At 42.0% G+C, this 25,847-nt stretch overlaps 1 protein-coding gene across 2 annotated transcripts in view; it reads left to right on the top strand.

Moving 5' to 3' along the window:
* Positions 1–25,847, top strand: part of SRGAP3 (SLIT-ROBO Rho GTPase activating protein 3) — a 448,964-nt gene that overhangs the window by 359,322 nt on the left and 63,795 nt on the right. Inside the window, exons 11-14 of one of the 2 annotated variants that reach the window (XM_006888900.1) lie at positions 3,748–3,775; positions 8,965–9,067; positions 14,705–14,765; positions 22,535–22,612. In XM_006888900.1, coding sequence (XP_006888962.1) covers positions 3,748–3,775; positions 8,965–9,067; positions 14,705–14,765; positions 22,535–22,612 — 270 coding nt within the window. Of the gene's footprint in view, positions 1–3,747; positions 3,776–8,964; positions 9,068–13,365; positions 13,397–14,704; positions 14,766–22,534; positions 22,613–25,847 lie in introns of both variants that reach the window. The other variant, XM_006888901.1, reaches the window with a different exon arrangement.

Genomic DNA, 25,847 nt, shown 5'->3' with positions numbered 1-25,847 from the left:
TGTGAGGGATTATAAGACCCTTAATGAGAGTCTCATAGAAGAAAAAGCAGAGATAAGATGGAATATGAAGAAAACATAAAAATAATGTGGGATGATATCAAATGAAGCAACATACTGTGTGTTTGGAATTCCAGAACAGGAGGGGAGAAAATGCATGAAGAAAATAGTAGAATAAATACTAGAAAAAAACATTCCAGGTATCATGAAAAAATGAGAAAATATAAATTCAAGAAGGCCAGTGTATGCCAAACAGATTAGAATACAAAAGAAAAACATCAAGATATATACTAGTGGGAAATAAATAAATAAAACAAACAATAAACAAACTCCAAAAGAATATTTTAAAAAGGCACTTCCTAGTCAAATTCTCCAAAATCAAAGACAAGCCTAGAATACTAAAAGCAGCTCAAGAAACAGAGTCATCAGCAAAGGCAAACCAATTAGATTATGTTCTGACTTCTCAGCAGAAACCATGCAAGTAAGAAAACAATGGATTGGATGGGACATAAAGAGCTGAACAAAAATAATTGCCAATCTATAATCCTATATCCAGTGAAACAGTTCTTAATGGAGAAAGTAGACCACTCACTGAAATTGTTGTTGTATGACGCAGTCAAGGGTTTCTAATATTCCATATCAGTACATAAATCCTTTGACTCCCTATCTAGCCTTGTCTCTCTGTTTCTCCTTTCATTTGTTCATCCGTCTATCCAAAAGCAAAGACACTCTGCTAGGTTAGTTTCCGCATACAAGGTTCTATATACACAGTTTCTGGCCTTATGGAGAAGAGACATCACAGTCAGTGTTCTAATCCATCTGGGCTGAAATAGAGAATAATTATAGTGAAATTTTGGTGGCCTAGTGGTAAGAAGCTGCACTGTAACCCCAAAGATAGACAGTTCTTTTTTTATTTTTTTTTTTTTTATATTTTCATGAAAGTATAAAAACATATTGCGATGGGAAAGTCTGCTGTTAGGGACCTCTCTAAAGTACTCAAGAGAAACGGTGTCTCTTTGGAGACGAAGGTGCGCCTGATAGAGGCCATGGTCTTTGCAATCACTTGTTATGCATCAGAGAGTTGGACAATGACTAGGGAGGACAGAAGGAGAATTGACGCCTTTGAGCTGTGGTGCTGGAGAAGAGTATTGAATGTACCATGGACTGCCAAGAAAACAAACAGATTCATCCTAGAGAGGGTTAAACCAGGCTACTCCTTGGAGGCAAAGATTCTGGGGCTTCGTCTGACATACTTTGGACATGTTTCAAGGAGAGACAGGTCTTTGGAGAGGGACATCATGCTGAGTAGAGTAGAGGGACAGCGCAAGAGGGGAAGACCCTCTATGAGGTGGATTGATTCGGTGACTGTGGTAATCGGGATGGGTGTGTCAGAGGCAATGCGATTGGCACAGGATAGAGCACGGTTTAGGGCTGTTGTACATAGGGTTGCTATGAGTCGCAAACAACTCGACGGCACATAACAATGACAACAACAATATAAAGAACTCGGACTTCCATTCATTCATTGTTACACATTTTCCTCCCTGCTCTCCCTCCCCCCAAGTTCCCTTTTTTCTTTGGGGAAAAAAATTCTTTCATTGTTATACAATCCCTTGTTTCCCCACCACCACCACCACCACCACCACCCTGGACCAGTTTACTATCCAACTCCTATTCTGGACTCTTGTCATGTCAATAATGCATAATCAGATGTTCCTTTTATGCAGTTCTCTCCCTCATCTGTTTCAATGCTGTGTGCATTATTTATTCCCTCTTTTCTTATTTTCCTCCCAACCCTCATATCAGTCCTGTTCTATAACAGTGCGTTATACAGTATTTGTCTTTTTGTGACTGAGATATCTCACTCAACATAATGTCCTCCATGGTCACCCATTTTGTATAATATTTCATGAGTTTGTTTTTGGAGCTGCATAATATTCAATTGTGTGAATATACCACAGCTTCTCTATCCATTCATTTGTTGATGGGTACCTGGGTTGTTTCCAACTCTTTTATGAACAAAGCAGCAATAAACATGGATGTGCATATATCTGCTTGGATGGTACTTATGGTTTCTTGAGAGTATAATTCCCAGTACCGGAATTGCTGGGTCAAATGGTATTTCTATTTCCAACATTTTGAGAAAGTGCCATACCGCCTTCCATAGTGGTTGCACCATTTTACACTCCCAACAACAGTGAATAAAGGTTCCAGTCTCTCCACAACCTCGCCAACATTTGTTGCTTGCTGTTCTGTTAAATTTTGCTCTTAAGATCAGCTATGGGTTCTGACCCAATGGTACTCAACATCGTGAAAAACCAGGGACAGGGTATCCCAGGCAGAAGGGCAGTGTGGGCAAAGATGCAAAGGGTGTGGTGAGTTAGAAGAACAAAAGAAGCTCAGTGTGACTTGATCTTTTGAGTTCAGGGAAGAGTGGACCATTTGGGAGCCAAAAGGAGGTGGAGCAGGAAGCACACTCAACCTCTCAAAGTTTCTTTTGTGAGTCAAGAGTCAAAGTTGTCTGCAGCCCTGAGGCAAATGCCGGGCTTTCTATCCACCCTCCTCAGACAATGCAATCCCAAGCTGACTCCTTTATGTCCATGTTGCCATCAATTCCAGCCAAAGAACAATTAAAAAAAAATAATAATAACTATACAATTGCTAACTGGCAGGAGTCCTGATAGGGCAATGATCAGTTCACTTAGATGCCAACTGGAAGATAGAAGTCAAGTCCATGCAGAGGTACTTCTGAAGAAAAACCTGGCCATCTACTGCCTAGCAGTTAGCCATGGAAAAACCTCGTGGAGCTCAGTTCTACTCCAAAGCCCATGCGGTCACTGTAGCTGTCAGACTCAGCTAGTTAGTTACTGGTGAACTAGTGTTTGGTGAGATCTGCCCCAGACACCAGATACACAAGCATATTAAACAGAACAAACTGGCCTGTTTTACCCAATTTATTGCTTTGTTTTTGTTTTGTTTTTTTGTTTTTTTAATTCCATTTAGCCCTCTGCAGTTCCCTTCTAACTGGTTGTAGCTTTGTTCAGAGCTAAGAAATTGTGTATAGATTTCTTCCACGTTCAGCTTTCAGGCATCAGGAAGCTGTCTTCAACTCCCTCGTTTCCCTGCCTGTCCCTGTTCTGCATTGTTAGCTGTAGAGAAAACTTGTGCTGTTTCCTCTTTAACAAGCCTCCAATGTGAATGCAAGACAGGAATCTAGAATCTAGAGCTGCGCTGTCTAATATCGCTGCCACTAGCCATAGATGGCCACTAAGCACTTGAAAAGTGGTTATTGGGAAATGAGGTATGATAAATACAAAGTAGAGAGTGATACCAGAGTGATGTCATATCATAGAGTGATACCAGGGATGGGAAGTCACAACAGGTCTCTTATGAATAGGTGTCCTCTTATGACAAGTGCTCAATAAATGTTAGTTGAAATATAACAGTGCATGGGCTTTTGAACTTTGCTATACAAGATAGATTGGGATGTTTATTAAAATTTAGATCCCTGGGTTCTAATCTCAGAGATTCTGGTTTAAAAGGTGCCTAGAGCAAGAAATCTTCATTTTTACCAAGAGCCTTAGGTGATTCTAATGTGTTCTCTTCAGTGGACCAGACCTTGGACAGAATTAGACTGCACACAGCACAAGCAATTAAGAGCATGTACTTTTGTGATTTCAGCAAAAGATGAACATTTTCTAATTAAAAAAATAAAAACAAATAAACATCAATATATACTTTTCTTTCTAGGAGAAAGAGCAGAATGTGGCACCACCAGGTAAGAGTCCGAGGGTCTTCTCTCACTTGGTCCCTGAGGAGGAGGGGGGTGAGGAGGGTAAGCAGAAAGGGAGGATGGTGGGAAGCTGAAGCTCAGAGAAGCAAAATGTTGTGGAGCCAGGTAGTTCACCACAGCCCTCCAGGACTGCATGGGTGTGCGGGGAGGGAAGGCAGCATTGCTGTTCCAGTGCTTGCTTGTTGTAGCCGCCTCAGGCTGACCACAGGGAGAGGGAGGTCTTTAGATCTGCTGTGGGGGGGCTGGAGAACAAGTGCATTTCCTTTGGCCTCTCTCTCCATGAGCCGGGGCCATGATATTTCATAGTGGTAGAGGGAACCTGGCAGAGGCCAGAGTGTATGGGTGGCTGTTGACCTCTCCCCATCTGCTATGTGGCTGCTGAGCAAACTGCACAGCCTGGCCTGGGAGTCTAGCCTAGGACCCCCAGTCAGAACTGGCTGAGGCTTTGGACGGGGCTACCATCGCACATGCATAGGCCTGCGCTTATGCATCTAGCCCAGGTGGGCACCAACGCCCTGACTGCCATACCTTAGCATTATACCTCACAGGCACTGGGAGGGCCTCTAGGAGACCCCCAGGTGGGAAATTAACAAACGGGCAACTTCAGCTTTACCTCCAGCTTGCTCAATGCTACCCTTGTGCTTTTCCTTCAGCAAACCAGAGACAATGAACACTTTCCACTTGGCAGCTGAGAGCTGACAAGTGACTTTCAGCCACTGGGCCTTTCCTCTGCCCAGGTTACTACTGAGAGTCCAGCCATTTCTGAGTTCTCAGCTTTGCCCAGGCTGCATAAAGATATAGCTGCTCTACTGCCCAACCTTCATTCAGCCAGTGGCCCAGAGGCCTCCGCTCTTTTGACAAATGGTAGAGTTGAGCTACTTTTTGCCTTATTTTCTGGGTCCAGAGACCTAAGGAGATCCTTTTGTCACAAATTCTTCCTAGTGGCCCAGAATCCTGGAAAGCTGCTCTATCTGGCAGGGAAGATGAATCCCCAGCTCTCTTCTGCTCCACAGGAAGTGAGCCGACTGGGAAGTCTCAGAGAAGCTCCTGGGTTTTGCTTTGCCGGGCCCCCAACTTGGGGAACACAGAGCCTCCCCACAAGTCTGGCTCTCTCAGCAGTTAGCTCCTCTGGGCTCAAGCAGTTTGGGAACATCAGGGTGATTCAGAGAGGCAGGTCCAGGCCCTCCCACTACATAGATTAGCAGATGTGCAGGGTCCCTTTCTAAAACCTTTTAGAAACAAACCCCTTAATTTTTTTCCTCCTCTAGCAAGAGGATGTTATCAGAGTCTCAAAACAACAGAAAGCACATTTTACACCAGAGTCTGCAAACAGTGAAACAGATGGCAGATGAATTGAGCTGACCTAATTCACTTAGAAGGAGATGTTTGCTCCAACATATCACAGGGGATGTGATGTGATGTGATCAAGCTTTTGACCAGTTCTAAGGGCTCTACCTCAAAGGAGAGTGCAAGGGGTTGATTTTCTTTAAATAAAGATCTCTGAGGCGCTATCTTCCATGCTCCCTTTGACCTAGGACCTTGGAAAGTCAAGCTGAGATTACTTGACCTCCCACTTTCACTATAATCAACTGCAAACCAACCATCTGCACACTGGTCCTTGGTTGCCCAAGGAACCTTTGTTAGTAAGAAGCCATCCCTTCAAAAATCATTGGTTTCTTGTTGGGAAATCCAACTATTGCCAACTTGGAAGAAGTTTTGAATTTATACTTAAAGATCCCTGGGAAGTAGCTCAGTGTGTCTTCCATCCATCCTGCCTGTGGTTGGTGCCATTTTGGATTAGCTCTGCAGCAGAGAGCCCTTGATGGCTTCGTGTACATGGACCAGTTTGTGCACTTTGGCTGCAGTTTGTTGTACCTTTCTTACATTTAAGAACTTATTTTAGAATATCCTGATTCCATAATGATAATTCGGGCCTGGCCAGATGATTTACTGCACTTGATAAGTCTGTTTATCATTAATGGCAAAGCACATCTGAGCATAGAGTCAGATTAGCATTATTCAAACTGAAGTCCAGTTCCTCAAATTCACATTGACTTAGCCTCTTGTCTAAACTAGTGTTGAAATCACTTGGTGTTTGTACCCAAACATGTGCAATCAGGTGTATGCACAAGCAGAGCCGCAGGCACCTAAATGCCCTTGAACTACAACACTGCCCCCTTTGGGGCATTAACTTCATGTGAGTGTCAGTCAGCTTATTGCACTGTCTTGAATATGCTGTAATTATCCTCCTTTAGGTCACAGAATGATTTTGAGGGTAACTCCTGTGTCGACAGCAATTTCAATCTTTGTTGAAAGGCAGAAAGGGGACATTGGTCTCTGGTTTCTCTTTCTTCCTCTCTGTGGTTTTTCTTGTTCCTGTTTTCCCTGCTCTCTCTTTTTCTTTCTATCTTTCTTTGTTTTTTGCTCTACAACTGAGCAGCAGAAGAGATGGAAGGCTTAGGCTGCCCCACTTTCCTTGGCTGAGCTGCCCCCCTGCTCCCCACTTTGTGCCCCACCCTGCACTTCAGTAAGTCTGGATCGACTTGATGTCATACAAAGTTGGGATAGCTACGTTTCCTTGTCAGAGCACCCAAGTCCGTGCCCAGAGCGTGCATAAAGAAAGGAAGACCAATTTGAATCAAACCGTTCTTTGCTTTCTGGGCAAGAGAAATGGGAATTATGCACCCAATTTCCCCTATTTTGTAAACTCAAAAACCAAAGAAGCCTAAAGAAATCCCTCTGGTGGGCACCCTACATTTTCCCCCCTATTGGGTGTCTAACACCTGCGGAGAGAGCCTCCAGCCTTGCTGGTCGTGTAAGTTTAAATGGGATTTAATGCTACTCTTCTTTGTGTGATGATAAAGTTAATTTCTCAATCTCACACTCACACACAGAGCTGAGTTCTACTCGCAACCGCAATCCCATTTCACGTGTGACGTGGGGCAAGTCTCTGGTGTGCTCATGTGCCTTCGATGTAAAACGTGGTGAATGATTCTTGCCTACCTCACAAGGTTGTTGTAAGGATATCACACAATGTGAGATAAGGAACTGGTTCAGGGATGCTCAAACACAGAACCACAAAACACTATGAAAAGCAAGTGGCAACATTTGCTGTCTTCAAGCTACCCCTGATCCAAGGATTAGAACCTATGGCCCTGTGTTCCATTTTTGGCATTTTCTTCTGACTTTGCATTGAGAAATTAAAAAACAGATGGAGTATAATAAATGCCAACCCCATAGGTTGTTTTTATGTGCCATCTATTTAAAACCAACTCATAGTTGACCTTCCAGCAGGTTTCCAGAATCTGTAAATCACGTGAGAGGAGAAGGCCCATCTTTCTCCCTCAGAATAGCTGGTGGATTCGAACCACCTGCCTTTGAGTTAGTAGCACAACTCCTAGTCCTAAGCCGCCAGAGCTCTCTACCCCTCTACACACATCCTAAATAAATAAAAAAAAAATTAAAAATAATCTAACATTAAAAAGAAGAAGAAGAAGAAGAAGAAATAAATGACATGGACTTAGCTAACCAAATTGACAAAGATCCAAGATGGGCTCAAAATAATCTTGCCTGTTATTTCTTTTTTTAAAAAAAAAAAATTCTGTTTCATTTTTCATTCTTTTCTTTTTGTAATTTCCTGTCTGTGTGACTCTGAGCCCCTTGGTCTGTGTTGTTAGTTTGGTTCTGTCTGGGGGCATGATATTTGAGTTAAGTGTTATTTGCCCATGCATGCCTTGCAGCTGGCAGCCTTTGCTCAGCACTCAAATGCCTAGAAGTTTGTCGGCATTACCTCGATGGGCTGGACTATAAAGGGAGGCATGTAAGCCCAGTAAAAAGAGGCCCAAGTGAATGCCATGCATCGTCTTTATTGGCTGCAAAATTCATGACATCTCTTTCCTACTCATGGAAATCAATTGAGGAAATCTTCTGGTCTTTGCTCATCACGTGTGAGCCTTGTCTGTGCCAGACTGGGTCCTCTGTTGTTGCTCTCCCAGCACTGAACCAACTCATTGGAAAATAACTGGCCCTTTTGATGAGGAGCCTCCTCCTAATCTCAGAAAGCCCTGGCAGCGTTGACTCCAGGCCAACTTGGGTAAATGCTGAGCAAATAAACCAACACAGGTATCTGCATGGTGAGCAACCCTGGAATCTGGCCCACCGTTTGTGTCTGTTTCACTGTCCCTAGTGAACGGTGGTGTGATTTTCTCTCACTGTGGCTATGAGTGGAACACAGGGAATGGCTCCTAAAGTAAAGCAAGACCCTTTCAGCCTGTCCGTTAATCTTCCACTTGCAGGAGTTATTGTAATAGATAGGTCTTTGACTGGAAATTGAAAAAATATCTTTAATCTCCAAAATAATTGTTTTTCTGGTGGGAAAACTCCTGCAACTTGGAGACAAATAGGTCAATGTTTGGGGTCTGACTCTGTCAGCGCCCTTCTCTGGCCTCAGTTTCTCGTCCTTAAAGAAGGCCTTTTAGGAATTCCACTATAAAGGTCCCTTAAACATGATGATGAGTTTGAAAGCACTCTAAATGGAAGCCCATTTCACAATGGTGAACAGGATTATTATCTTCTTCTGGATCACCAGGGACTTCAAAGAAGCAGCAACCTCCCTCTTGGCATCTACTTTAAAACAAGAATAATAATAATTACCCTGCCTTTAGATCAATGAAATGAAGATTAGTCAAGTGCATTTGAAATGCCAAGCGGTACGAGGAAGGAACATGAGAGCCCTGGTACATCAGGAAGCTTGGGGATGAATTTAAGCCAAAACAATGACATTAACACTTCCAGTCATCTTGAAAGTGTCTTGCTTTCTCAAGCTATATTCCCTCCCTCTCCCAGACTCCCCCTCCATCTGGTCAGCTTTGTAGGATGACAGTGTCTGGATTTCTGTGGGGTTGTGTTTTTTTTATATATATACTATTTTCCCCTTATGATTTAAAACGCATTTGTATTATATGGAAGTGCTTCTGGTTAAAACCTTGTGTAAATGTACAATACTCTTATGCATCTAAAGGCCTTCCGATGGAACATTGGTCACCAATGCACTGGGAGTTCAGGGGGCCCGTTTGAATTTTGTATTTCCCACGCCTAGATTTTTTAAAGCATCTTTCCTGCTTGTATGTTTATGTTGGTTACGTTCTTGATTTCTTTTGTTCCATTTTCCCTAGGCCCCCCTGCCTTCCCCCTAAACCACAAAAAATGAGGAGACCTAGGCCTCTCTCAGTGTATAGCCATAAGCTCTTTAACGGCAGTATGGAAACGTTCATTAAGGTACTTGCTGAGGAGCCCCAGAGACCGCGAATGCACCCAATGTAATGGCAGCCGTTGTCCACACAAATCCTCTGCAGGCCACGGGCCTGGCCTGACTCCGAATTTATAACCCATCTGCCCACCCCTCATGCAACCTACCACCGGCCTGCAGCCTGCTCTGGGTGTCAGTGAGGCCTCAGCCAGAGCTGCTTCTCCTCTAAGCAGCTGCTTCTAGGGGCCTTCCTGTGATCTCCAGGCCTGGGAGAGAGAAGATAAGGATGAAAGCAGTGAAACCCAAGAGGGGTTGAGGCGCCAGAATGGCCAGCAGTCCTGTTTACACACCACTGTTGGAGCCAGAGTTCTAGAGCAGGAGACACGGTTTGAGAAAGTTTATATCTTACTTCTGCCACATTTCCCAAGAGAGGGTGACTGAAAGCAGCACAAAGAAGTGGGTAATACTGTGTTTTTATTCAAGGTTTTTGACTGGGTTTCCCCTTCCCCCAGGTTAAGAGGATATCAACAAGAGAAACACACAACATTCTCACTAGAGTGCCTGCCACATCTCTTGATTTTTGCTTCTTGCTAAGCAGTTACAGGGAAGGGAAAAGATGTAAAGTCCAAGGCAAGGAAGATGGTGATGGAGTTGAAAGGGTAGCAGTTGCAAAATGAACCCCAGGAAAGGAAAATGCCTTATTACAATTACTTACGGGGAAAAGAAGAAAGTAGCTACCAGGTATCTGAGAGCCCATCACTGCCCAGTGGAGATACTTCTGGCCAAAAACAAGACAGAGATATATCTTAAACTCTCCTGATGACCTGAGAGGAGTGACAGAGAGCATGTCTGTGACAGCCCCTCACACAGGCCTTTTCAGGGAAGGGAGGGATTGGACACCAGAGCTGCCTCAGGGTTGGGACAGGGCTGCCAGGACCAGCCTCTGCCCCAGGACTGTCTCTGTCTGTAAACTAAGTACTAGGAAGAGAAAGTGGGGGAAAGGGAAAGTGGAACAGGAGGGTGTATGTCTGGGCAGGAAGTTTCAAAAGCCATGAAGCTTGGAGGATGCTTGCAAAGAGGGACCTTGTTAGGTGACCCAGGAAAGAAGTAATGCCTAGAACTGACCCAAGCTTATAATTCAATAGGTCACGGAAGGATGATGGACTGTGTTAGGAGAGCCCTCCCTTTCTTCATTCTCTCTCTCTCTTCCAAAACTGGGGTGTTGGTTTTTTTTTTAACCCACCCTTGTCCTCAAAAGAACCATGCTATCTAGCCGACTGGGTACTTGGCAGTCATATTGGTTACTTCTGCTTATGGAGCTTTTAGCACAACTTGGAGGTTTTAAGCACTGAAAACTGAGAGTGGAACATGCTTTACATGGGACAAGTTCTGTGAGCATTCAGAGCAAGCAGCCCTCTCAAGCATTAGAGGACAGGAGACTTCCCTCTGGCTCTGAAGGAGGGAAGACAAAGAGGAACAGAACACAAGGAATTCCTGAAAGGAGGAACAACTCGAAGGCTCAGAATAGGATGCTTCCCTTCATTGACTCAGTTCCTTGGAAATGGGTCAGGAAGCAGCAGACTCTCAACTGGCAATATTTGATACTTAGGTAGATGATGTGTGCTGCAGAGTCGCATAGCTGACCCTTCAGCAGGTTTTCAGGGACAGTATGTCAAACGGAAGAAGAATGCCCATCTTTCTCCCACGGAGCCACTGGTGGATTTGAACTACATGCCTTCATGCAATAACCTGTTTGTGGTCTTCCACTGCACATTCAAAACATGCTGCTATAGAAAGTGTGGATGGAGGAATTTAAGAATTGGGAGACCCCTAGTCCCACCACCCTGCATGTACTTTCAGTGGCTTCTCATGACTGTGGCATGGAGATGTTAGCAAGTGCAGCTCCTTACTACTAGGCCACCAGATAATCCACTTAAATATTCTCTTAAAAGGAAGAGACCAAATTAGTATGTGACCATAAAATTGTTGTCTAACTTTTTTCCTCCTGACAAACAAATCTGACTGTATTCATGTCTGCCTCTCTAAGGTGGTCACCTTGGCTGTGATTTACATGCTTATTGCAACTGTACAGCCATTGACACAACTGTTTAAAGCAAAAGAGCCAAAGGCAGGGTGTCATTATCAGTCATGCAGCACACCCATGCTTCACTTCATGATGAATGCCTTAGCCTATTCAAACATAGAGGCCATGCAAGGCTCAGCATTACAGAGCCACTGGAAGCACAAAATAGGAAGCGGGATGAGCTGCCGTGACACTCGCCAGCTAGACCCCTGAGCACTGCGGTGTTGGCTAAGATAGGTATGCAGCCTCCCGAAGGCGCTACTTAGGAGAAGCATACTCGTTTGAGAAAGACATGATTATGTTTGTTAAACATCATTGCATTTCCTTAGCTACATGGTTAAGTTCCAAAAACCAAGTCACTAAAAACTATACATTATACAAAAATGGAAACCGACCACATTGGATCACAAAGTGGAGGCCGGCTCTATCATGAAATAACTACAAAACGCCATCATTTCCACAGCTGCCAAACCGCTGACAGCATGGCCACTCACGGTGACACACGTGCTTAGCCATCACGACCAGTGTTATTCTTACCTTGTACTTCAGTGCTTATTACTGCCAAACATTTGTTATCTATGTTCAAAACAGATTTTTTTTTACTATTGTGGTAAATGCAAGGTGTCATCACATTGTTTTTATACCACAAACTGTCAGTTGACTGAGCTCAACCAGCGCACCCAGTGCCCCTTCTATGAGCTGGGCAGTGGGTGGCAAAATGACACATGGCATGGTTCTTGCTCTTGAGGATTTATATGCAGAGAATGAAAAGGTAGTGAGGTGCACTTAGTCCTTCACCTCTTGGGAACAGAATTTCGTTTTCTATGATGATTCACATGCTAACTGAAAGGCTGTCCTATTTGAAGAGTCCTTAGTACACGTTGTTATAGTAGTTGTGTACCATCAAGTTGGAACCAACCCATAGTTGACTCTCCAGTGAGCTTTCAGAGACAGTTAATCACACTGGAGGAGATTGTTCATCCTTCTCCAAGTGAACAACTGTTGGATTTAAAATGCAATTGCTAGGGAGCTCTAGTGGTCTTAGTGGCAAGAATCTGTGCTGCAATCCTGAAGACGTGCAGTTCAAATCCACCAAATGCTTCCTCCCCCTATGCCAGTCAGATCTGACTTGGTGGTACACAAGAAGAAAAGAATTAAGATGCCATAGCTGTGCAAAATTTTCCCACTCAGTGACCTCCCCAGGACTCCATAATTATGATGACTAAGGACAGGGGCATGCCACTGAGTTAATAATGATGAGTAAATTTTGCTGTAGTTTCTCAATTCCTAGAACCTACGCTGAGTTGAGTCCTTTAAAATTCCTTGCTTTTCTCCCTCCTTCTAGCTAGAGGAACACCAATTTTTTTTTATACAAATAAATTTTAATCCCTAGGAGCTAAACTTTGGAGGAGGGGAAGAACCCTCCTTTTCTTTCTATGAATAACAATGACATTGTTTGGAGACCTGAGGCAATTGATAGACACCAGATCTATTAACTAGGGCACGGCCTGGAGCATTATAAGTATAATGAAAGTATTAGCTATTGCTGCTCCTATCACTTGCTTTTCGGATATTGTTCATGCAGCTCCATTTGATGAAGCTGTTGTCTCAATTCTAGGACTCAGGTAGGTTGAGTTAATGTTTTCACTAAAAGATAATTCTAGCTGTTGAGATGTCAGGGACTGAACAAATGATACAACTAGAGGGTATCTATCCTACGGTTTCTTAGCTCAGCCTCCTCAAGGGGTCTGGATGAGACATAGTACCCACACATGGGAAGAGTGCTCCCCATCTTAGACAATGGTAGAAGACAAATATGTCTCCTTCCTATTTGTGGGGAGCTGGGCTTTCTTTAAAGGATCTTTGGTAGCTTTTTGCCTTTGGGTGAATAAGTCCCATGTATTGAGTAGCTACAGGTGGGATGAGGAAGAGATTCTCCAGGCACCCTTCCTGTATTTGGCAAGGACAGAAAGAGGCCTCTGGGTCCCCAGTGTCATAGGAGAGACTAAATTTCTCATATTGGAAGGCTGGCTGGAGGCTGATCCAGATTCTCCTATGTTCCCGGAGCTGGGGTGACCTTCCCTGCAGACAAGCTGATTGGCAGACTCCCCAGGACCTTTGCTGGCTGCCATTGCATTTCGGCATTCACAGACTCTGAAGGATCTGCTTACTCTAACTGATCTTACTCCTGCATAATCTTTTCTTTTTCTCCTGCTCTGCTGCCTGTTTATTTTTTGTTATCAGAGGAAGAAGAAATGCTCGAACCAGGAACCAGGTATTTACGAGAAAGGCCCAATCAGCCCCATTCAGCTGGCTGGAGTGTGTCTTTAGTATTAACTTCCAGAGCACAGCGTATCTTGCCTGTTGCCAGATGTGTCCATATTCTTGTCTTGTCCCTGGCCATAGTTAAACAAGGAAAGAATTCAAAGTAAGGTGTAGAGAAGCCCACATTCTCTCTGTCTCTTTTATGGAGCATATTATATATGCCTCATTATTTCCTCACCTTCTAAAGGGCTAGTTCTTTCTTCAGAAAGCTTAAAAAATATTTTACGCTCTCTTGGAAAGGAGGAATAACAGAGAGGTCGATTAATCACCGACTAAGAAAAAACAAAATACTGTCCTTTATCCAATCCTTTGTGGTTACAGGAGAGTCTGTTACTGTATTTAGGAATTGCTGAGTTGGTTCCGACTCATAGTGACCCTCTGCATAACAGATCCTAGCCAGGAGTAATTGCAAACACATTTACAGGCCAGGTGGGCAAGTTTGGAACAGTATCTTGTTGGACTTCTTGTAACATGTTTATTGTTACACTTAGCATCCACCTGGAGGATTGGGTCATTACATCATGAGTTTTCCCTTCTTAGAGCTCAAAGGTTAGCTTTTTTTCTCCCCATGGTATATTTCCCTCTTAGAACACTGGGGACTAGCTTTCCATCCATAGTGATGTATTGTTAGGTCTGGCATTAGATATTATTGTCATAGGATAAGGCCTTGATTCTGCATTTTTATTTTGATTCCTGGGAATAATGTTAAGGTGGAGCATAGTGGAGTGGGAGGCCAAGAATTCTTTTTTTTTAGGCAAAGAATTTTTAAAGACAAGACCCCAGGGCCTTCCAGAGAACATAGGAAGCCAGTTATGTGATGGGTGCCCTCTCCCCTCTACTACATAAGCCTATCAAGCCTCCTTACTCCAGATCCACCAGAACTAGGGAATTCTTAACTATAACTCATTGACATTGAGTCGGAACCAACTCAGCTGACCCTCCAGAGGGTTTTCAGAGGCTGTAAATTACACGGGAGGAGATGGCCCGTCTTTTTCCCTTTGAGCCACTGGTGGATCAAGACAGAGCATTTCTTTAAAATCATCATAGCGATGCCTTTTTCCCCCCCTGCACATAACTGATGACTTTCTATTTTAACTGTTCATGGGAACTTTGTGATTAGTAGGAACCATTAATGCTTGTTTTCCTACTAACAAGATGGTACTAATATTCTGGCTTGAGTTTATAATCTGTGTTTGAAATGTCTTTTTTCCTTTGGTCGTTTCCAGGCCAAATAAAACTCACAATTTTTTTCCCTAAGGACTCAGGACAAGCTATACCACTTGTGGTTGAGAGCTGCATTCGCTACATCAATTTATATGGTAAGCTTGATCTTGGGGTCAGTGTTTCTTCTCTTCCTAAATCCTTTAACAGAAAGTGAGATTCTGGCTCACTTTGGGGAATTTTCTGTCATGGCCCCTGGTGGGGGTTATGGGGGGAGGACTCTTGGAATAGCTGCTGTTCCACATACTGTCTTTTGAGCTCATAGATGCCAGAGGGGTGGGAGATGGTACTAAGAGGCCTTCTACGTAAACTGAAGCATGGGAAGGATACAGACAAGTTAGCCATTTTAGTTCCAACCCCATAGCTCTACATTCTTTCCACTGAATGTAACTTCCAAAAAATCCATCAAACCTACTAGACTGTATACTGCAATGAAGGAATTACAGTATCTGGAATTCCCATAGGATACCTGGCACCTAAATTGTGCTTCTATCTGCCCATTTATTCATTCCCCAAAAAATATACTTACTGAGTGTTTGACACACATTGTTTAGATATATTAGGGAGCTCTGGTGGTTCGGTTTTGAGTTGTTTTGCTTTGTGTTTTTTTTGTTTGTTTGCTTATTTAGACATTACAAGGGTTAACAAAACAACTAAGATACTGGCTGTAGCTAAGCAGGATACATTCTCAGATGGAAGGAAAAGGAAATCAATAGAGGAAACAAGTATAGAAGTACGTATTATCAGGAAGTGATGATGCCATGAAGATAATAAAAAGGTTATTATTGTTGTGTACCATCGTGTCAGAACCAACCCATTGCTGACTCTCCAGCGGGTTTTCAGAGGCAGTAATCGCACTGGAGGAGATTGCTCATGCTTCTTCCATGGAGCAGCTGGCATATTCGAACTACATGTCATTGTGATTGCAGCGCAGATTCTTACCACTAGGCCACTAGGTACAATCAATGATTTATTCATTGTAAATACCTTTTTTTAAAAAAAATGTAAACTGAGAAGATTCATGGATCTCACCTGATGGACTATGCAGGAATCAAGTTGACTACATCTGTGGAAAAAGTCAATGGAGATGTTCAATATCAGCAATTAAAACAAGGTCAGGGGCTAACTGTGGAACAAATCATCAATTACTTTGTGCATGTTTAAAGTGGAAGAAAATTTAAACACTCCACTAGAACCAGAATATAACCTACAGCATGTTAGTAATGTTGAGTACTTTTGAATGCTTACCTGAATTTTAAAATCATCTCAAAAATCATTTTGATGCATTGAACACTAATTAGCTAGGCCAGATGATTTGGATAGCATCAAGGATATAATCCATGAAGAAATCAAAATGCCATTACAAAGATGAGGAGAAAGAAAACACTGAAATTGCTCTAGAACATGTTGTTGTTGTTGTTATTGTTTTTATATGTCGTCGAGTCACCTGCGACTCACAGCAACCCTTTGTACAATAGATCTGAACCCTGCGCTGTCCTGAACCAGTCTCAATGACTCCAACACACCAATCCCCATTGCATCAGTTACTGTATCAGTCCATCACATCTGGGGTTGTCATCTTCTGCACTGTCCCTCCACCTTTCTGAGCATGATGTATTCTCCAAGGACCCATTACTCCTGGCCACATGCCCACAGTATGTGAGATGAAGCTTCAAAATCCTAGCCTCCAAGGAGAAACTTGGTTTCGTCCCCTCCAAGACAGACCTATTTGTTTTCTTGGTAGTCCATGGTATTTTCAAGACTCTTCTCTAGCACCACAACTCAAAGGCATTGATTCTTCTGTTATCATTAGTCATTGTCTAGCTCTCTGATGCATAGCAAGTAATTACAAAGACCATGGCCTCAATAAAGAATATCTTAGTCTCTAGATTGGCATCATTGCTCTAGAGAGGTCCCTAGCAGCAGATTCTCCAGTGCAGTTTGTCTTTTGATTTCCTGACTGTTGGTGCCAAGAGTATTGATTGTGGAGCCAAGCAAGCTGTAACAGTTAATAACCTCAATCTCCTCTCCACCTATCATGGTCTACCAATTGGCCCAGTGGTGAGAATCTTTGTCTTCTTGATGTTGAGCTTCAATCCATGACTACATTCTTTGACCTTCTGCAGCAAGCACTTCAGGTCCTCCTCAGTTTCAGCAAGCAAGATTGTGTCATCTGCATAAAGTAGGTTATTGATGAGTCTTCCTCCAATCCTGATGCCACATTCCTCCTCATAAAAAAAAATAAGTCCAAAAAGCACAACCCCTAGGGAGAAACACTTCAGTAAGAACTGATCAGAAGATTTCAAAAGGTAGCATTAGCAGACAAAGAAACATATTATTATGAAGAGCTAAAATAAGAAAACCAAAAAGGAAAGAACACACTCAGTATTGCTCAAGCTGAAAGAACAGAAAAATAAATTCAAGCCTATAGTTGCAATATTGAAGACTATGGACAAAATTTTGAATGATGCAGGAAGGAAACATCAAAAGAAGGTAGGAGTGCTCACTTCAGCAGCACATATACTAATATTAAAATGATACAGAAAAGATTAGCATGGGTCCTGTGCAAGGATGACACACAAATTCTTGGAGCATTCCATATTTTTAAGAGAAATAAGTCTATAGGCCTTGTTTGTGTGTACACCTTAAAAAAAAAGGAAGATAGAAGAAATATAGAGTCACTCTACCAGAAGGAATTTGTTCACACTGAAACATTTCAAGAAGTTGTATGTAATCAAGAATCAATAGTAATGAAGGAATAAGTTCAAGTGCATGGAAGGCATTTGAAGCTACAGGTGGCCTAGTGGTAAAAGCTGTGCTAAAACAATGTACATGAACTTTATGAATTTTGTATGTAAACCAATATGAAATAAATTTTAAAAAGAAACACCTTATAATAACAGCTCTTAAAAAAATGTGCTGCAATCCTAAAGACATGCAGTTCAAATCCACCAGCTGCTCTGCAGGATGGCCAATCTCCTCTCATGCAATTTACTGCCTCTGAAAACCTATGAGTCGATTCTAACTCAACAGCACACAACAACAAGAGTTGATGGAATACCAATTGAGATGATTCAACAAAAAAGTATAAGCCTGAATATGCTCACCAGTCTATGCCAAGAAATTTGGAAGACAGCTGTGTGACCAGTTGATTGGAAAAGATCTAACATTGTTTCCATTTCCAAAAAAGTGATCTAACAGAGTGTGGAAATTCTGGAATTATATCACTAATGTTACATATAAATAATACCTTACTGAAAGCTATTTATAAGCAAGAGGGATAGTAGGAGTACAGGAAACCGCCAGAAGTGCAAGCGAGATCCAGAAGAAGCCATGGCACCAAGGTTATCATTGCTGATGGATCTCGGCTAAAAGCAGAGAATATCAGAAAGATGTCTATCTGTGTTTTAGTAATTATACAAAAGATTTGGTTTTGATTGTGAGTCATAACAAATTATGGATAACATTCAGAATGAGAATGCCAGAACAATTAATTGTATTCATGCAAAACCTATATACAGCTGTTGTCCAAACAGAGAAAGAGAACACAATGTGATTTATAATCAGGAATGATATATGGCAGGGTTGTACATTTTCTCCATACCTATTCAATCTGTATGCTGAGCAAATAATCAAAGAAACTGGACTGTATAAGGAAGACGTGAGGTTTGGAAAAAGACTCATCAACAACTTGAATTATGCTCATGATACATCCTTGCTTACTGAAAGTGATAAGAACTTAAGCACTTGCTGCAGAAGATCAAAGACTAGAGCCTTCAATATTAATTATATCTCAACATCAAGAAAGGAAAAGTCCTCACCACTGGACCGTTAGGCAACATCATGACAGGTGAAGAAAAACTGGAGTTGTCACCAATTCCCTTTTGCTTCGATCCATGATCGATATTAATGGTCAAGATAGTAAAGATATCAAAAAGCTTGTTGCCTTGGAGAAATCTGCTGCCAAGGATCTACCCAAAGTTCTAAAGAGCAAGAATGTCAGTTTAAAGATTAAGTGAACCTGATTCAAGCCATGATATTTCCAGTTGCTTCTGGAAATAGTCTCTGAAAGTTGGACAATAATAAGAATGACAGAAGATGAATTGATGCTTGTATATTGTGGGGTAGAGAAGAGTACTGAACAGACTACCAAAAGAACAAACAAGTCTGCCCTAAGGCAACTAAGGTGCTAGTTAGAAGCAAGGATGATGAAATTTTGTCTCATGTACTTTGGACATATTGTCAGAAGGGCCCAGTCCTCAGAAAAAGACATCATTCTGGAGAGTCAGAGAAAGAGAAGATCTTCAACAAGATGGATTGACACAGTGACCATAATAATGGGCTGAGACTAATCAGCTCACGAGAATGAAGCAGGTTAGGGCAAGGTTCAGATCTGTTGTTCATAGAGTGACTTGAAGTTGTAGTTGACTCAGTGTTGTCTAACAACAGCAAGAGCCAAAGAATGGCTAAAGTAGACCCCTTTGGTTCAGGTAGTAAGGATAGAACTCTTTGAGGTAGGATCAACTGACCTAAGATCTGAGTGACAGAAGGCTCCAGCTGTGCAATGTGAGTGGAAAGAATGGCCAGTGTTCAGGCCTATCATGAGAAGGGCCACGTGGTCTCATGGTAATGAGCCAGGAGCGTGGAATTGAGGATACAGAGGCACACATGTATATAGGCTCATTAAAGAAATGGACAAGATCTTCAACAGTGGTGCTGGCATACTGGACTTCAACCTGCAGAAAGCTGAAACAGGACCACATCTCACACTACACACACAAAAAATCAACTCAAGGTGGATCAGAAACCTAGGGGTAAAGTACAAAACCATAAAGATGACAAGAGATAAAGTGGAGCCAAACTCTGAAGGCCTAGCTTGTTAGGCCACCAGAGTTTCCTATGATGTAAATAGGGGGCAATTATAGCCAGAAATGCACAACCAGGAAATGATAAAATGGGCTCCTTCTAAAGATTAAATCCCTGTGCTCATAAAAAAAAATTTTCCAATAGGGTGAAAAGAAAATCTACTGACTTGGGAAAAACATTTGGCAATAACATCTCAGATAAGGGTCTCCTAATGAAAGTTTTCAGATTCCTTCAGGGCCTCCTTGCCATACAGTGGTAACTTGTGGTTGCTGTGAGGCTGAACACTGTGACACTGATGTGTCAAATGCTTTAATGGTTAGTTACCCAGTGCGGACAGTGTTGGGTGAAACTCCCCAATTAAAACAAGCTTGGAAGCAGGAGCGGCATCCACTTCCATAATAGCTTGCCTCCAGAAACCCTATGAACCTGGAGAGAGGATGAGAGACACACAAGTGTTGAGGACTCTCCTTCATAGTGTCGCTATGAGTTGCCTGTGACTCGACGGCACTTAACAACAACAACAACAACTGGGCCTCCGGAAGAAAAAGACTAATAACCCAGTTATAAAATGGGCAAAACACAGAAGGACTTTTCACAAAGGAAGACATTTGATGGCCAACAGACATGAAGAAATGCTCAAAATCACTGGCAATACAAAGATGCAAATCAAAATAGTGAGATACTATCTCACACCAGTAGCAGTGGCATAGTTTAATAGGACAGTAAGCAGTAAACATTGGAGAGGATGTGGAGAGATTGGAACGTTCATGCACTGCTAATGGGATTGTAAAAATGGTACAACCACTCTGAAAGGCAGTTTGGCATTTCCTCAAAAAGTTGAACATAGAAATTCCATATGACCCAGCTATTGCACTGTTAGAAATATACCCTGAGGAAAACAAATGAGACACAAATGGAGATTGGTATACTAATGTTCATAGCAGTGTTATTCACAATCTCAAGAATATAGAAACAGCCCAAATGCCCAACAACATATAAATGGATTGAGAAACTGTGGTACATTCACATGATGGAATACTACTCAGCACTGATTTTGGATAAAAATGTGGAAGAAACTAGAGAGCATTAGAGCATTATGCTGAGTGAACTTATAAGAATAAGGACAAATACTACATAAGATCATTATTGTAAAACTAGAAGGATAACTAGCAAAATGTAAATAAATGTCCAAGGGGAGAAGGGGAGTGAGGAGGGAGTCTGAAAGTGGGGAGGGGGGAAAACAGTTGTCACAGAATTTGGTGGGCAGAGGGAAAGGTTAAGGAAATGGGAAAAATCCAACCGGGACCTGAAATGGTGGAGTAACGTAAGCATAAATCAATGGTGATTAATTTTATGAAACACAATGTATGGGAGTGATTGTGTAAAATACAATGTGAATGAAGGAAAGTGTGAAACACAATCTATATGAATTGTGTATGTAAGTCAATATAAAATTTAAAAAAAATATGATATAGAACTTGGTGAGCACATACTAGGTGCAAACTACTAGGACTCATTGCCATGCAGTTGACCTTAACTCCTAGTCATCCCATGTGTATCAGAGTAGATCAGTTCTCCACAGGGGTTTTTGTTTGCATTTTGTAAATAAAGCTGTGTGTGTGTGTGTGTGTGTGTGTGTGTGTGTGTGTGTGTTTCTCAGGGGAAAAAGTCAGTATAAAGCTTTTATAAGTGCAGGATTCTCCTTCCTTCCTCTTTCCTTCCTCCCTTCCACCCTTCCTCCCTTTCTCCCTTCCTCGCTTCCTCCCTTCCTCCCTTCCTCCCTTCCTCCCTTCCTCCCTTCCTCCCTTCCTCCCTTCCTCCCTCCCTCCCTTCCTTCCTTCCTTCCTTCCTTCCTTCCTTCCTTCCTTCCTTCCTTTTTTTCCTTTCTTTAATGAAAGTTTTAAATTACTAATTTTAGGAAGTACATCACCAGACTTTTCTTTCAACACTCCTCTTAGTGAGATTTGAACCTCCAACCTTTGATTGGCAGCTGAGAGGGCATTTACAAGCCTATCTTTTAAGAGTCAGCATATTTCCAAATTAAAACGCAGAGCATTATTTTCCTGAGAAGCAACTTGAGACTCAGGGAATATAGATCACAGTTTCCTCCATTAATACTCACTCAGGATGAAGTAGGCTCTTCCAATGTCTTTCATTCTAAAAGTAGTTATTATGGCATTACTACTATGACAAGTATCAAGGTCTCCTCTTTGCTGTGGCCCTAAAAAACAAAAATTTAAAAAAAATATCACCATCAAGTTGATTTTAACTCACAGTGACCATATAGGATTGTCGTATAGGGTTTTCAGTACTGTTCTATTTACAGAAGCTGCATGCTGCCCATACTGGTGGGTTTGAACTGCTGACCTTACAGTTAGCAGCTGAGCATTTAACAAGTACACCCTTTGTGTGACCTTTGGAAACATGTATGAAATAAAACAGTGAAATGGTTTTTATTCAATATTTAATCTCCCCTAAACTCCTTGAGTCTCAAGCCAGAATGCATTTTAGATTCCAACTTTTCTCGAATGAAAATAGTGCTCTGGAGAGGGTAGGGATGAGTGAAGGAGTGGCACATAATTCCATTTCTCCATTACAGTTGCAGTGGCATCTGTAAACTCGGGCCAAGTTGCTTGGTATCAATGCAACTGAAAATTCAGTGGGCAAAGTGCAGCAAGCCAAGCATTTGTCTGAGTTGGTTTAGTTAAAATTGACAATTGGTGTGTCACACAAGTGTTGATATAAACTTCTCGTGGCCTCTTCCTGCAAACCTGGGCAAACAGTCACAGTCATTTGCAGACAGGGTGTATCTGAGTATTTTGGCGGGCTATATGAAAATATCAGAAGTCGTTAGTGTGAGCTTCTGCCAGGAGACCATTGAAAATATTTCCCTCCTAAAGAATGGTGGAGAAAAGGTAGAAGCAGTGCAGAGAGTCCTAGTTATTTCAGTGATCCAGTAAGCTCAAAGCCTCATAACACTTTTCCATTTTCTTGTTTTTAGGACTCCAGCAGCAGGGAATCTTCAGAGTGCCAGGATCTCAAGTGGAAGTCAATGACATAAAAAATTCCTTTGAGAGAGGTAGGCATAAAGCTTAAGCTTTCACTTTAAGCTCATGATTGAGGGAAGACCAGGGTGGGTGTTAGCACATCTTAGGGCTAGTAATATAATGGAGCTGGTTTTTACCAGCTCACACGAAGGCCAATTACAAATATTGGTTCCTAGTTTCACCATAAGTGACTTGACCTTGACATTTTGAAATCAACCATGATGGGAGTATTATGCTACTGCCACTAGCCAATACCAAAATCATTTTTTCCACTCTGGAGGGTTTGCTATTCCATATTTACCAACACAAATCTCCGTAAGGGTAACTTTCACCCTGGGTTCTACATTGGTCACCATGAAAATAGAGTCTTATAAAAAGAACTCTGAAATACCCAGGTAAGTCTACAAAGGATTCTGTATTTTAGAAAAGTTGGAAGAATGTGGATAACACTAAATGGTTTTTGTTGTTGTTAGGTATCTTCAGATTGATTCCAACTTACAGTGACCCTGTGTGTATCACTTCAAAACCCATCCTGCTCCTGCACCATCCTCACAACCATTGCTGTGTTTGAGCCCATTGTTGCAGCTACTATGTCAGTATGAGGAGCTTCCTTTTTTTTTCTTTTCTTTTTTTTTTTTTTTTAATACCCTCCTCTTCAAAAATAATGTCCTACTCCAGGGACTGGCTCCTACTTGATAACATGCCTAAAGCCGACTTCTAAAGAATTTCTGACTGTATTTCTTCCAAAAACAGATTTGCTTGTTCAGTCCACGGTAACCTTAATATGCCTTGCCAGCACCACTATTCCAAGGCATCAATTTTTCTCAATCTTCTTCACTCATTGTCCAGCTTTCATGTGTGTATGAAGCAATTGAAAAGACCATAACTTGGGTCAGTCCTTCAACTTAGATCTCTGCTCTTTAATACTGTGAAGAGGTCTTTTGTGGCAGATTTCCCCAGTGCAATCTGTTGGTTGACTTCATGACTGCTGTTCTCATGGATGTTATGAACTCAAGTAAAATGAAATCCTGACACTGTCAATCTTTCCTCCATTTACCATGATGTACCTTGTTGGTCTAGCTTTGAGAATTTGTGTAATCTTTATGTTGAGATATAATCCATACAGAAAGTTGTAGCCTTTGATCTTCACCAGTTAAGTGTTTCAAGTTCACAGATTGTGTCAGTATATCACTTGAAGGGCTTCTTTTAGCTATTGCCTTTGTAATTTCACCACATGAGTGGGTGAAGGGGGAAAACCCCACCTCATTCATTGCAGTTCAGTTGGAACCAATCTTTTGGAACCAATCTATTGCTGATCTCCAGTGGGTTTTCAGGGGCTACAAATCACACAGAAGGAGGTTGATCATCTTTTCCCTGCACAGCCACTGATGGATTCAAATTGCCACACACACTCACACACAACCAATAAGTTAGCATATAGCTCTTTATGGACTAGAAAGTGGTTGTGGTCCACCAAGGGAATTCGGTACCTTATTAATAATGTAAATGGCGCTCTTGTTGGGTCTAAAATTTCAAAGTCATTGTCATTGCATCCAAACCAAATCATAGTTGATGCTCCATTGGGCTTCTAAGGCTGGAAATTGCCTGAGAGGAGGACCTACCAGAGAGGTACCACATTTGAATTAGCAGCAACCAGAACTCCCTCTAAAGGATGTTGTTATCAGGTACCATCAAGTCGACTACAACTTATAGTTCTCCTATGAACAACAGATCTGAACCTTGCCTTATCTTACACCATCCTTATTATATGTTATGTCCAAGCCCATTGTGGTAGTCACTGTGTTAATTCACCTCGTTGAGGGTCTTGCTCTCTTTTTCTGACCTTCCATGTTTTACAGCACGGTATTTCTCTTTCTAAGGACTAGTCTTTCCTGAGAAAATGCCCAAAGTATGTAAGAAAAGTTTCACCATTCTTGCCTCTAAGGAACACCCTAGTTGTACTTTTAAGATTTGTTTGTTCTTTTGGCATTCCATAAGATATTCTGTACTTTTCACTAACACCACAGTTCAAAGGCAAAGATTCTTCTTCTGTTTTCCTTATTCATTGTCCAGCTTTTAGCTGCATAGGAAGCAACTGAAAAGATAATAGTTTCACTTTCCTCAGTTGCCACTAACATGCTCAGCTTTTCTGAGGAAGCTAAGGCAGCACTGGGGTGAGGTCTTCACTTCACCCTATGACCAGAACAGCTCCCTCCTGGCAGCCTAGCACCACTGTACCATGGCCTCTGTCTCTGAGCTCTCCCGCATCTACTTGGCCCGTATCATGAATGACGATGAGGGGACCGTCACTGAGGATAAAATCAATGCTCTCTTTAAGACAGCTAGTGTAAATTTTAAACCTTTTTAGCCTGGTCTGTTTGCAAAGCCCCCAGCAAACAACATTGGGATTCTCATCTGCAGTGTAGGTGCTGGTGGACCTGCCCCCTTCACTGCTGCTGCTCCAGCTGAGGGGAAGAGTGGAAGCAAAGAAAGAAGACAGTCTGATGGGAGTTTTAGTAAACTCCTTTTATAAGCTGTTCCATAAAAAGCAGTACTCTTTGGAGAAAAAAGAGAAAATATCATGGCTTAGATCAGGTACGATCTTAACCTTTTAACTGACATCCTTGCTCTTTGGAATTTAGGTTAAGTCCTTAACAGATTTCCCCTGTACAGTGATTTCTTGTGCAACGGGTTTCTTGACTGCTGCTGCCAAATATGTTGATTGTGGATCCAAGGAAAATGAAGTTGTTGACAATTTCAATATTTTCTCTGTCTATTATGATATTGCCTTCTGGTCGTTGATATTCAATCCATATGGAATACTGTGCTTTATTATCTTCTCCAGTAAGAGCTTCATCACTTTCTACAGAGAATGTTGTATCACCTGCATAACGCAGGTTGTAAGGAGTCTTCCCCTAAGCCTAATGCCACATTCTTCTTCATGTAATCCAACTTATCAGATGATTTACTCAGCATACAGATTGAATAAATATAGAAAAAGGATACACCCCTGACACACACTTTTCCTGATTTTTTTAATTAAATTTTATTCGTTTTAATGAACATTTACAGAGATTTTGGGTTTTCATTCATTCATTGTTACCCTGTTTTCTCCACCCTCATCCCCAGTTCATTCTTCTTCCCCCCCCCAATGTCTGTTTTAATTGTCCAATTGCCACAGTGCTTGTCAAAACCAGTTCTGATTAATCTCCTTTGTCAGTGTGTCCCTCGCCATTCCCTATCACTCCTCCCTGAGAGAGACTTCAC

The sequence above is a fragment of the Elephantulus edwardii genome, unplaced genomic scaffold (genome assembly GCF_000299155.1).
Source record: "Elephantulus edwardii isolate Elephantulus edwardi_28Jun2011 unplaced genomic scaffold, EleEdw1.0 scaffold00073, whole genome shotgun sequence".
In the NCBI taxonomy this organism is placed as follows: domain Eukaryota; kingdom Metazoa; phylum Chordata; class Mammalia; order Macroscelidea; family Macroscelididae; genus Elephantulus; species Elephantulus edwardii.
Note: the sequence above shows the minus strand (reverse complement) of the source record. Positions and strands in the feature narration are given on the sequence as shown.